Genomic DNA, 12,044 nt, shown 5'->3' with positions numbered 1-12,044 from the left:
TCTGTTAAGCTGTGCTATTTTAAGAACCCCAAAAGCTGCATATGATTAACAAAACTAATTTGTATTCCTGTGATAATGGTGAACAGATTGTTTCTGAATATTTCCTCTTCATTCTGAGGAATATGCTTCAATAAATTCTGCCTCACCCTGACAGGAAAAGAGTTTTAAAGTTTCAAAACTAAAAAATCACTAGTGCAGGATGCTTGGGTGGCTCAGTGATTGAGCATCTGCCTTTGGCTCAGAGCATGATTCCAAGGTCCCGAGATTGAGTCCCGCATCAGGCTCCCCAGAGGGAGCCTGCTTCTCCCTCTGCCTGTGTCTCCGCCTCTCTCTCTGTCTCTCATGAATAAATAAATAAAATCTTTAAAATAAAATTAAAATTAAAAATCACTAATGCTTACAATTTCCTTACTACCTTAAGAGTGAAGTTTTGGCCTAAATAAAATGTCCAGGCAATACTGGGTTTGCTTGTAAATGCAAACTTCTTTCTTTCTTTCTTTCTTTTTTTTTTTTTAATTTTATTAATTTATTTGAGAAAGCGCATGAGCTGGGGTGAAGGGCATGGAAACCGAGACGGAGAAGCAGACTCCATTGAGCAGGGAGCCTAACTTGGGGCTGGATCCCAGGACCCTGGGAACATCATCTGAGCCGAAGGCAGATGCTTTTCCAACCAACTGAGCCACCCAGGCACCCTGCAAACTTTTTAATCCAAACACTGTTGTATGTTCTCAGCAGCATCCTACTAAGGCTCTCTGTTCCATCAAGTGCTGAGGATACAGTGAGGATTCAGATGAACTTCTGATTTCATCTATTGGGGCCTCACTTGGGTAATTTTCCTGGACTTGTTTTTAAAATATTTTTCATGCTTCCATACTTTGGTGAATAGAAGATACAGAGCATAATGTCTTAATAACCAAATATTTGCACACAGTATGTTCATGCCCTCTGGAGCCACAGAGGCTGCTAGGTCTACTCTCTTCCAGATTGCTGTGCTGCCCTAGTGAGTCCTCCAGTCTCTCTTCCAAACCCACCCTTGCTTCAATGTGAGTGACTCTGCCCCTAAGCAATTTCCTCACTGGTCCTCACTCTGCCAACCTCTGTGGTTATGGTGGAATGGTCACAATGAAAGTCACTGCCACATTTTCCCCATTTGTTGGTCTCCCTGCTTTCATTCTCTTGGCATTGCTCAACTGTGGATGCGGTGCTGCTTGGCTTTGACAACCACCACCAGCCCATTGGGAGCGTTTGCTGTTGTCTTTTAAGCAATCAGGGGCACCTGGGTGGTTCAGTGGTTGAGCGTCTGCCTTTGGCTCAGGGTGTGATCCTGGGGTCCTGGGATCGAGTCCGCATCAGGCTCCCCCACAAGGAGTCTGCCTCTCCCTCTGCCTATGTCTCTGCCTCTCTCTGTGTGTCTCTCATGAATAAATAAATAAAATCTTTTAAAAAAAAATTAGGGACGCCTGGGTGGCTCAGCAGTTGAGCACCTGTCTTTGGCCCAGGGCCTGATCCTGGAGACCCGGGATTGAGTCCCACATTGGGCTCCCTGCATGGAGCCTGCTTCTCTCTCTGCTTCTCTCTTTGCCTATGTCTCTGCCTCTCTCTCTGTGTGTCTCTCATGAATAAATAAAATCTTTATTAAAAAAATTAGGCTCACATCAAATGAAATAATTTATGCAGAATCTCATGGAGAATGAAAACTGTTTACACTAATTTAATTCCAGGATGTAGAGGCATGTGTAAATGAAACTTTTCTGGTTTTTTTTTTTAAGATTCTATTTATTTATTCATAGAGAGGCAGAGAGAGAGAGAGAGGCAGAGACACAGGCAGAGGGAGAAGCAGGCTCCATGCAGAGAGCCCGACGTGGGACTCGATCCAGGGTCTCCAGGATCACGCCCTGGGCTGCAGGTGGCACTAAACCGCTGCGCCCCCAGGGCTGCCCTTTTCTGGGTTTTAGAAGCAGTTTTAAATCCAGAACAACTTTTCTAGGTAAAATGATAGCTTAGTATCTGAAGCACCGATGTTCTTTCCTATGTAAAAAAAGAGCATGACACCCTCTCACTGGAAGTATAACTGGCACTGTTTTAATTTCTTTAAAAGGTTTTATTTGAGAAAAAGAACACAAGTGGAGCAGAGGCAGAAGCAGACTCCCCACTAAACAGGGAGCCCGACATGGGGCCCAATCTCAGGACCCCAGGATAATGACTCGTGCTGAAGGCAAACACCCAACCAACTGAGCCACCCAGGCTCCCCAACTGGTGCTATTTTTAAAAGCATCAAAAACATTTATGCTCATTTCATAGATATTTAACATAAGAAGTTCATCACATGTACAGTGTCAGCAAGGTAGAGATTCACTCTTTTGGGGTCCCTCCTCAGTAATTTTTATGTGACTTCTGTATGTACAATGATTACAGATGCAGTGGCTAAAAATTCAGATAGGGACACTCCATATATAAAGCCTGCATTCCCAACAGGTGTCCAAATCCAAGTGTTATCTGTTGGCTGAATTTCACTATCCCAGTTTTGGGGAAAAGATGAAATTTTATTACAATACCCATGAAATTCTGACATTATTTTAATGTCAAAACCCAAACTGCCTCTACCCAAGGAGCCTGGTAATGCCAATAAATCACTGACTTGCTTGGTTCTGGAACCTGGGAGGGTTGTGTTACCTTCTTTTAAAACCCTTCAGCTGTTACAGGGCATCTGGGTGACTCAGTGGGTTGAGCAGCTGACTCTTGACTTGGGCTGAGGTCATGATTTCAGGGTTGTGGGATTGAGCCTCCCCATAGGCTCCACACAAAGTGGAGAGTCTGCTTGTCCCTCATTCTCTCTGCTCCTCCCCCTGCTTCTGCTCTCTATCTCTAAAATAAAGAAATAAAATCTAAAAAAACAAACAAAAACAAAACACTACCAGTTCTTCAGCTTTACCTAGCATCAAACCTGACACAAGAAATGAGTTATTCAAATTCAAGATGGTGTCATGATCCAACCCCATACTGCTAATAAAAGTCCACTCTGGGATCCCTGGGTGGCTCACAGCGGTTTAGCGCCTGCCTTCGGCCCAGGGCGTGATCCTGGAGACCCAGGATCGAGTCCTGCATCAGGCTTCCTGCATGGAGCCTGCTTCTCCCTCTGCCTGTGTCTCTGCCTCTTTCTTTCTTTCTCTTTCTTTCTTTCTTTCTTTCTTTCTTTCTTTCTTTCTTTCTTTCTTTCTTTCTTCTTTCTTTCTTTCTTTCTTTCTTTCTTTCTCTTTCTTTCTTTCTTTCTTTCTTTCTTTCTTTCTTTCTTTCTTTCTTTCTCTCTCTCTCTTTGTGTCTCTCATGAATAAATAAATAAATATTTAAAAACAATAAAATAAAAGTCCACTCAGCTTGTAGTAGGTTGTTCCATAAGGGAGTGGGGGTGAGGGAATTGTTTTGTTTTCTGAGTAACATTGAATATTGGGTAAATTTCATGAAAATTAATCTGTCTTTTCATATTGAAAAGAATCATAGTATATAATTTAAGAGATCCCCTTCGTGAGCACATTTTAGCAGCATGATACACCATATGGAGATAAACCATTCATTTTTCCTCATTAATATATACGTGTGTAATCTGTTTGCAGGGACTGACATGGTATGTTCAGAAAACTATAATAAATGTTTCAGATTGCAATTGATACTTGTCTTTAAAAATGATGTTATAATCATTTTTAAAAGTTTTTAATACGGGGTGCCTAGAGGCTCAATCCATGAAGCGTCTGCCTTCAGCTCAGGTCATGATGCCAGGGTCCTGGGATTTAGCCCAGCTTTGGGCTCCCTGCTCAGCAGAGAGTCTGCTTCTCCCTCTGCCTCTGCCCCTCCATGCTGCTTGAGCACACATTTTTTCTCTCTCAAATAATAAAATCTTTTTTAAAAAAAATACATTTTTGTATTTTCTACAAAGCTAACACATTATTGCCAATAATGGTCGCCTACACAGAAGGCTTTTGTTTTGTTTTTAAACCGAGTTTACTTAGAAAAATAAATAACCTTTGAAAACATATTTAGTTTTGGTTATGTTAAGGGGTAAAATCTATGTTATCCAAATAAGTATAAGCTAGGTGCTGTCTGCAGGTAAACTGCTCATCTGTGTATTCATTTTACCTTTGGCATATTTGTTGAGTACCTACTATATACTCTAGAAACTGAGGACACACCAGCGAGCACAGGTCAGGTCCCTGCTCTTGTGAAGCTTACTCTCTAGATGGAGAGACACATAATAAATAAGTTCACATAAAAATAAACAATATAGAGGCACCCCGGGGGTCTCGGTGGGTTAAGTGTGGGACTCGATCTCAGCTCAGGTCTTGATCTCAGGTTTGTGAGTTCAACCGCCACACTGATCAAGCGGGAGGGAGGCACTGGGAGAGCTGGCGCCGCTGGGGCACAGTGAACAGGGGAGGCGGGCAGGCTGCGCGGCCGGTTCCTGAAGGGCCTCTGGACCAGGGTAGGGAACTGGAGTCAAATTCAGTGGGTGGCGGAAAGCCGAGGTTTTGAGCAGGACCTGTGACCAGATCTGCTTTCTGGCTGCACTGCGGAGAGCCGGAGGCACAGGAGGCAGAGCCAAAGCACGGAGACCCATCAGGTTATGGCCGCAGGCAAGGTGTGGTGGGAGGCTGGGCCAAGGCAAGGAGACCGATCAGGTTTTGGCCACGGTTCAGGTGAGAAGTCCTGAAGAGTGGGCTGCAGCAGCCGTGGTGAGGATGCCCTTTGAGCGAGGACTGACGGGACTGGCTGATGGGTTAGAGTCAGGCTGTGACTGAAGCAGCAGCCCTGAGAGCAGGAAAATCAAATGTTCTGTTCTGGAATCTACCTATTATATTTTATTTATTTATTTGAGAGAGAGAGATCTCGAGCACAGAGAAAGAGGGAGAAACACACACACACATACACACACACCCCAGGAAGCCCAACCTGGGGCTCCATCCAGGACCCCAGGATTATGACCTGAGCCACCCAGGCGCCCCTGGAGTCTACCTATTTAAACAATGGGAGTTAAAAAGTAGAGTGGTTCTTAACATTCTTATTTCTTTTCCTACTTTATACTTATTAAATGGTTAAGCAAACAAAAGCAAATTACAAAAACATGAAGTGGTGCCTAATCTAGAAATTTAGATAATAAAATAATCTGGAGGCGCATGGATGGCTCAGTTGATGAAGCATCCACCTTCTGCTCAGGTCATGATCCCCAGGTCCTGAGATCGAGCCCCGAGTTGGGCTGCTTGCTATGCGGGGGAGTCTTCTCCCTCTACCTCCCTGTTTGTGCTCGCACGCTCTCTCTCTCTCTCTCTCTCTCTCCCCCCCCATTCATTCTCTCTCAAATAAATAAATAAAATCTTTTTTCAACCTATTTTTATTTAAAAAAAAGCAAAGCCTCTTTCCTTTTTAAACTCCTCTTTTAAAAGTCCAGCATTGAGCAGCCCCGGTGGCGCAGCGGTTTGGCGCCGCCTGCAGCCCAGGGTGTGATCCTGGAGACTTGGGATCGAGTCCTGCATCGGGCTCCCTGCATGGAGCCTGCTTCTCCCTCTGCCTGTGTCTCTGCCTCTCTCTCTGTGTGTATGTGTCACTCATGAATAAATAAATAAAATCTTTAAAAATAAAAGTCCAGCATTGATGTACTCCATCATTTGTTTTTTCCTCTTTTTTGCTCTCTCCCTATTGCACTAAGATGCAGCACTGCGGGGCCAGAGGTCACCACTGCTTTCCTTCTGAAAGATGCCTTTCCTCCTCTAGCTGCCTCCTCTTGCTCCTGCTGTGACTGATAATATTAATTTACTGTATGAGAAGCCATGACATTAATCTACTTGCAGAGTAATTGAATGACACAGAAGCTCTTTCCTCTACCCATCTCCTCCCCCATGTTGCTAGATCAGTGGATTTAGCCATTAGTTTAAGTATCTCTTAAATGGGGTGATGTGTAAGGTAAGGATTTGTCACAAGAGGTAGCAAGTACTTTGGAAACACAAAAGAAACTGCTTGGGTTTATTTGAAAATTCTGTTCATCTCACTTTCACTGCAATATGTAACAGGCAACACTAAGCAGAATTTTAATAGTCCTAGAGAATAAGTTCTCTTCACGTAAAGAAAATGGCAAAAGGTTTAACAAACTTGTATCCAAACCCTATGGGGAGCAGGCGCAACAAATGTAAGCAGGTTACGTGAGCTGCCTAAGCTTGGCTCTTCTGTAAAATGGGACTGCTGATGCCTGTGTGATAGAGTTGTAAAGATTGTGGCATGTCGTGTAAATGTGTACTGATTCACTAAATTGTACTTCTTACTCTGGAGCCCAAATCTAAGGGAGCTGGCAGGGAGCATCTCTTGTTCCTTCAGTGAACAGGGATGGTAAATTTGACACGTTCTTCTTTTGGGAAACCACAGGCAAGTAAGCCATAGAATATACGAGTATGATTTGTGAATGTCAATTCTCAGGTCATTGAGAAACCAAGCGTGGGTTCCTGTTCAAAATTTACCAGCCCTGAACTTCAGAATTGAGCAGGCTTCTGTCACTAGAAGAGTATTATGTGGTATCTGCTTTCTCCTTTAATTTTTTTTGCGGAAGCAGTTCTAACAGCAAGGCCCTCTCAGTGGGATCCTTGTCAGTTAGGATTCACTGTGCCAAGCAAAACTTTGTTTTTTTATGAGTAGTTAATTCTTAAAACACTATTTAAGATGTCATTGATATTTGAGGGGACACGCAGAGGAACTCTTTCCTTGCAAATGTATGGGACTAAGCTAGATGGATATTTTGTTTTGCTTTTGTTTTTAATTCTGTGCTAATTCATGGAGTACCACCAGTGACAATTACATTAATTACAGTTTAGGCGTTCTTTTTGTTCTCAGTGGAAGGGCTGTTATACTTTGTTTGGATAGGAAAGAAACTTGGTAATTGAAGTGGGAAACTAAGGTTTTTAAAAGCTTTATTTTTTTACTTAAAAATTAGCCTTTTAATGTTGACATTATGGTAAAAGAGGGGAAAAAGGCATTGAAACTTTTTTTTACAATAGTTTGGAGAATATGTGTCCATAATCATCATCTCTACCTATGTAGAAGCACTTGGCAGTCTTTTGAGTGAGACCTCAAACTAAGACCCTGACCTTGCTTGGGCTTACTTGCCTTTGTACCATAGAATCAAGGAAAACTCTGCAAGTTGTTTCTTAAATGTTTATGTTTGACTGCCTTGGTGTGGTAGGTGGAATTTCTGTTCTGGGGATGGGTTCTAAGACCCCTGCCCAAAACTCCTGCCAATACAGGAAGGACGGCATCCATTTGCCTTCTAAGAGTTGCCCCCTTGGCATTCATCTCCCATGCCTAAAATTGGTCCCACCATACCTTGTATAAGGTGTGGTTAGATTTCTAGACAAGAATTAAGGGTTGATTGAGGAAGGGTGTCAAAATAGAATGTTGGCCCATCTCACACAACTGTGTCTTTCATTTTGTTGCAAATTGTTCCACCTTTGGCCATTAGAAGCACCTTCAGGTTGGCTTCTGTGTTGTTCTGACAAACTCCATTCTTTATAGCATACTTCCTCATATTCTGGTGCTACAAACTGTTCCATGTTTATGGAGGATTTTTCCTGCTCTGGCCCTTAAGGCAGGGGCCTACCAGGCTGGTGTGCTACCACTGGCTGCTACATCTCAGAAGCACATCTCTGTCTTTCAGATGACTTCAGAGTTTCTCGCTTGGTCCTTCAATATACTTTTATTCACATTCACTGTCTTTTATTTTATTTTATTTATTTTATTTAATTTAATTTATTCATTTTTAAGATTCCATCCATCTATTCATGAGAGACGCAGAGAGAGGCAGAGACATAGGTAGAGGGAGAAGCAGGCTCCCTGTGAGGAGCCCGATATGGGACTCCATCCCAGGACTCCGAGATCACAACCTGAACCAAAGGCAGATGCTCAACCAGTGAGCCACCCAGGTGCCCCTGTCTTTTTATTTATGATTTGAGTCTGTTTCTTGAATTTACAGATTGAAAATTTGTATCCCAAAGATATGAAAGTAACAGTAACGCCACCCTGGGGCTCATCCTCACAATTATTCTTTTTTTTTTTTTTTTAATTTTTTTTATTTATCTATGATAGTCACAGAGAAAGAGAGAGGCAGAGACACAGGCAGAAGGAGAAGCAGGCTCCATGCACTGGGAGCCTGACGTGGGATTCGATCCAGGGTCTCCAGGATCGCGCCCTGGGCCAAAGTCAGGCGCCAAACCGCTGCGCCACCCAGGGATCCCCCTCACAATTATTCTTAATAGGACTGTTTTTTCCTTAGTAGTTAAAGCAACTTGAAAACACTTATGATAGGTGAATTCGCTGTGGGTAAATGTAGGACTTTATTTTATGGAGAAAAATAGTGAATCAGTCTATGATAATTCCACCCCCTTTTTTTTTTTTACATTTACTAAAAATAAAGAGAATATCAGTGATACATTGTTAGTAGTAATATAGCCACTAAAAGTCATTTCTGTTTTTCATCTCTTCCTCTTCAGAAACTTACGAGGACTTTTTTCCTCTCTTTTTTTCAGTGTGGTACTTGTAAAATCAGTTTTCTCAGTCATAGAAAGGAGCTCTTAAATGCTATATGAGGGAGTGTTTAATGTTGCTTTCTAAAGAAACATTTGAAAGGCTATTCCCTTGCATATTTGTACGTTCCATTTTAATGTCACTAAAGTGCTTTAGTTTTCTCAGAAGAAGGACATCATTTGAAATACACATTTCCTATAAAAAGAATAAATTGCTGGCATTGATTTTTTTTTTTTTTTGAGATAATGGTTTCTATAGACCCATGTTCAGGAAAGCCTAGTAGAAGATTATATTGAGTCATTTGGCCCTAAAAGCTTTGAGTTCTAAAAAGAACTAATAGGATCAATAATATTTATACATAGCACATTATCAGAGATGACTGGCTGGAGCTGGAAATTATATTAAGTATTTTATGCCATTGATCAGAGAAATGACATTACAGGCAGCCCTCAGCTTCCAGTGACCTGCTCCCAGCAAGTCACTGACATCTGCAATGTTATGCCCACAATGCCCACCTGTGTCATCACCTGCAGCTTGTCCACACAGGCCAACTCACAAGCTAACTTCTCTGAATCAACCTGCTGCTTAGGGAGGGGCTTTTGTTTCCTAGTCTGTCTCTACCAACTGATCCCCTTCTCCATACACCGTGGAGTCTCTAAACTCCTAAATGGCAAGGGTTTTTGTTTTTGTCTTTATTCCTAAATAAGCCGTGGGGTGGAGGCAGGAGAGGAGTCTCTGGGGAAAACCAGGAGGCATCACAGAAAGGGGTAGAGGTGGGGGACAAATGTTAGCTAACTCTTTCTACGAAGGGCCAAATAGTAAACATTTTAGACTTTAGGGTCTGCTGGAGCCTCCTATCGGCTGTTGTAGCAGCCCCACACGGTGTGTGGATGAGTTGGCTTGGCTGTGTTGCCAGTAAATGTTATTTATAAAAAGAAGGCAGAGGGCCTTTGGCCTACTGCCCATAGTTTGCCAACCTCTGCGTATTACAAGGTTAACATATCCCTAGGAAACTGGCTCTGAGATATTCCAGAAGAGAAGTCCTTAAAATATTTGAGCAGTAGAGAATAATTTAATAAATACATAGTTTCTCGGAGGAACTGAGCTTAGCACCCATTTTGATGTTAAAAGTTGGCATCCAGGGGCATCTGGCTGGCTGAGTCAGTAGAGCATGCAACTCTCGATCTCAGATTCATGAGTTCATAGTATCAAGTAGATTTTGAGTCTCACACATTCATTTCTTAAAAATTGCTAGAAAAAGAAGTGGTGGATCATCAGCCTCTGTTATAAAGCAAAAGCCAGCACTCATAATTAGCAGAGAGGGGCTGTGAGTGGCCATTTTATAGCCCTCCTATGGGGGAAGTGGAGCCCAGAGCAGGGTGGGTACAGAAAGCCTGGTGTCCAGTCCCTGCACGCTGCATCAGAGCACCTGGGCCTGGGGTTGGCTCAGGGCTGTGTGAGAGTGGCTAGAATTTCAGATGTGTGTGTATTTGGCAGTCACCTGCATAAAATGAAATATTATCTTGTTATAATGATTCTGATGATTCACTATGATGTTTTTTCTGTAGGAGGTAGATAAACCTAACAGAAATTGTAACAGAAATGCAAGTGCCTGTTGAATAGAACTGAATAAAACATTCCTTGTGAATTATCTTGGACAGGTTGTCCCTACTGAAGGATTGGTCTCTATATTGAAGAAGAGGAATGAGAGTGGAGGAGACCATCCTGCCCAGATGCAGCAGAAACCATCGAAGCGAAGAGTAAGGTTCCAGGAGATCGATGATGACTTAGATCAAGGTAAAGCACCCTGGGGCCCTGTGTAGCATGGAGCTGCTTCTCGGGGTCGGCTGAGAGTGGGTGTGGACCTGGAAAGATATCTGGTAATGGAGTTTGTAAAAGAACATGTGTGCTCACTTGCTTTATATTCCACAAAGAAATACATAGAATCAAATGATCATCAGCTCTTCCATTATTCCTGAGCATTTTGTTCAAATAAATGAGCAGGTTGTAAAATTCAACTCCTGGCCTCCCTGTCTCACAGATGGTGTGCTGGAAGCTCATTTCAATGTCCTGTTAAATACTTTTTTTTTTTTTTTAAGTGAGCCTGCTACCTTTTTTTTTTTTTTAAGATTTTATTTATTTATGAGAGAGAGAGAGACAGAGAGAGAGAGAGAGGCAGAGGGAGAAGCAGGCTCCATGCAGGAAGCCCGATGTGGGACTCGATTCCAGGTCTCCAGGATCAGGCCCTGGGCTGAAGGTGGCGCTAAACCGCTGAGCCACCTGGGCTGCCCCTGGTTTTTTGTTTTTTGTTTTTTGTTTTTTTTTAAGTGACATTTAATACTCCTTTGTAAGTCTGAGAAGTATTTATGGATTACAAGGATATTCTCTGTGGTGATTTCTTCCTGACTCTACAGAAGGTGGCTCTCCAGAGCAGCACTGTGACACTGTTACTCATGTTTGGCACTCCCCTTCTAGGCCTGTCTGCATTGGTTGCTAGGTTTACTGAAGGCCTAGGTCACTAAGGGTGAGAGGAAATACAGCCAAGAGCTTTTTGACGTGTTTCTCAAGTTTGTAAAACAGCTGCATTGTTAAAATAACAGTGTAAACGTGGCTCTGCTTTCTAAAGTGATAGCAGTAGAGGTTTCTAAATTTTTATAGTAGAAAGTTTCTAATTTAGAGTAATAAAGGAGCCTTGGGAATAATCTATTCCCATCCCTCCTTTTACCTCTGCATCTTGCAGACTTTCCCAGACTTCTCCAGAGAGTGCGCTCCATTCTCTGCACAATGGCACTGAATCCTTGCTTTCCAGAGGAGCCCCGGAGTTACAAATGACGTTCCTACATACTTAGTAGCCATCACGTCTTTGACGAGGTCACTTAGTGTATGTTCTGCAGCCACTTGGGCCTCTCAGCCTCCAGATTGGCTGAACAGCTCTAAACAGTATCAGCACCTGTTGATAAAACAAGATAAATTTTTTAAAATAAAGTGTTTAAATGTTAACATATAAATATATGATTATGAAGAAAAATGTGGAAAGCTACATGCACTAGATTGTTAACATAGATGAGGGAGTGGGAGTGCATAATGCCAAAAAACAGAAAAGAGGGTCAAAAAAAACTGAACTGACCAAAAAAAAACAAAAAAAACCCAGAGATATATTAATGACATTATATTCATTTGTAGAAAAATATATTTGCACATATAAATTATTAAACCTATTGACTATTACAATTTATTAAACTATAAATTTGTAAATCACAGAACAATACAATTACATAATCCTATTTACCTAAGAATCCTGAAACCTGTGTCTCTGATCTGGAAGGATATGCACTAGATTTGAGTGTTTGCTTCTGGGGTGGGAGGGGAATATGCTTTAGTAGGAGAAAAACAGAGAATCCCTTAGATTCTTAGATGTTTTTGCTTTTGAATTTTTATTTTTTTTTAATTTTTTAAAATTTTTTAAGATTTTATTTATTTATTCATGGAGA

The 12,044-nt window shown here is 42.0% G+C and overlaps 1 protein-coding gene and 1 long non-coding RNA gene across 5 annotated transcripts in view; one reads left to right on the top strand and one right to left on the bottom strand.

Moving 5' to 3' along the window:
* Window positions 1–12,044, bottom strand: part of LOC140635513 (uncharacterized) — a 33,193-nt gene that overhangs the window by 7,201 nt on the left and 13,948 nt on the right. For both annotated transcript variants that reach the window (XR_012032829.1, XR_012032828.1), the window contains one exon: window positions 11,279–11,503. This is a non-coding gene — a long non-coding RNA (uncharacterized lncRNA). The remainder of the gene's footprint in view (window positions 1–11,278; window positions 11,504–12,044) is intronic.
* Window positions 1–12,044, top strand: part of CNST (consortin, connexin sorting protein) — a 122,335-nt gene that overhangs the window by 105,945 nt on the left and 4,346 nt on the right. For all 3 annotated transcript variants that reach the window (XM_072830256.1, XM_072830257.1, XM_072830258.1), the window contains one exon: window positions 10,215–10,350. In XM_072830256.1, the coding sequence (XP_072686357.1) occupies window positions 10,215–10,350 (136 nt within the window). The remainder of the gene's footprint in view (window positions 1–10,214; window positions 10,351–12,044) is intronic.

The sequence above is a fragment of the Canis lupus genome, chromosome 6, assembly GCF_048164855.1.
Source record: "Canis lupus baileyi chromosome 6, mCanLup2.hap1, whole genome shotgun sequence".
Classification (NCBI taxonomy): Eukaryota; Metazoa; Chordata; class Mammalia; order Carnivora; family Canidae; genus Canis; species Canis lupus.
The sequence above is the reverse complement of the archived record's forward strand: the minus strand, read 5'-3'. Positions and strand labels throughout refer to the sequence as shown.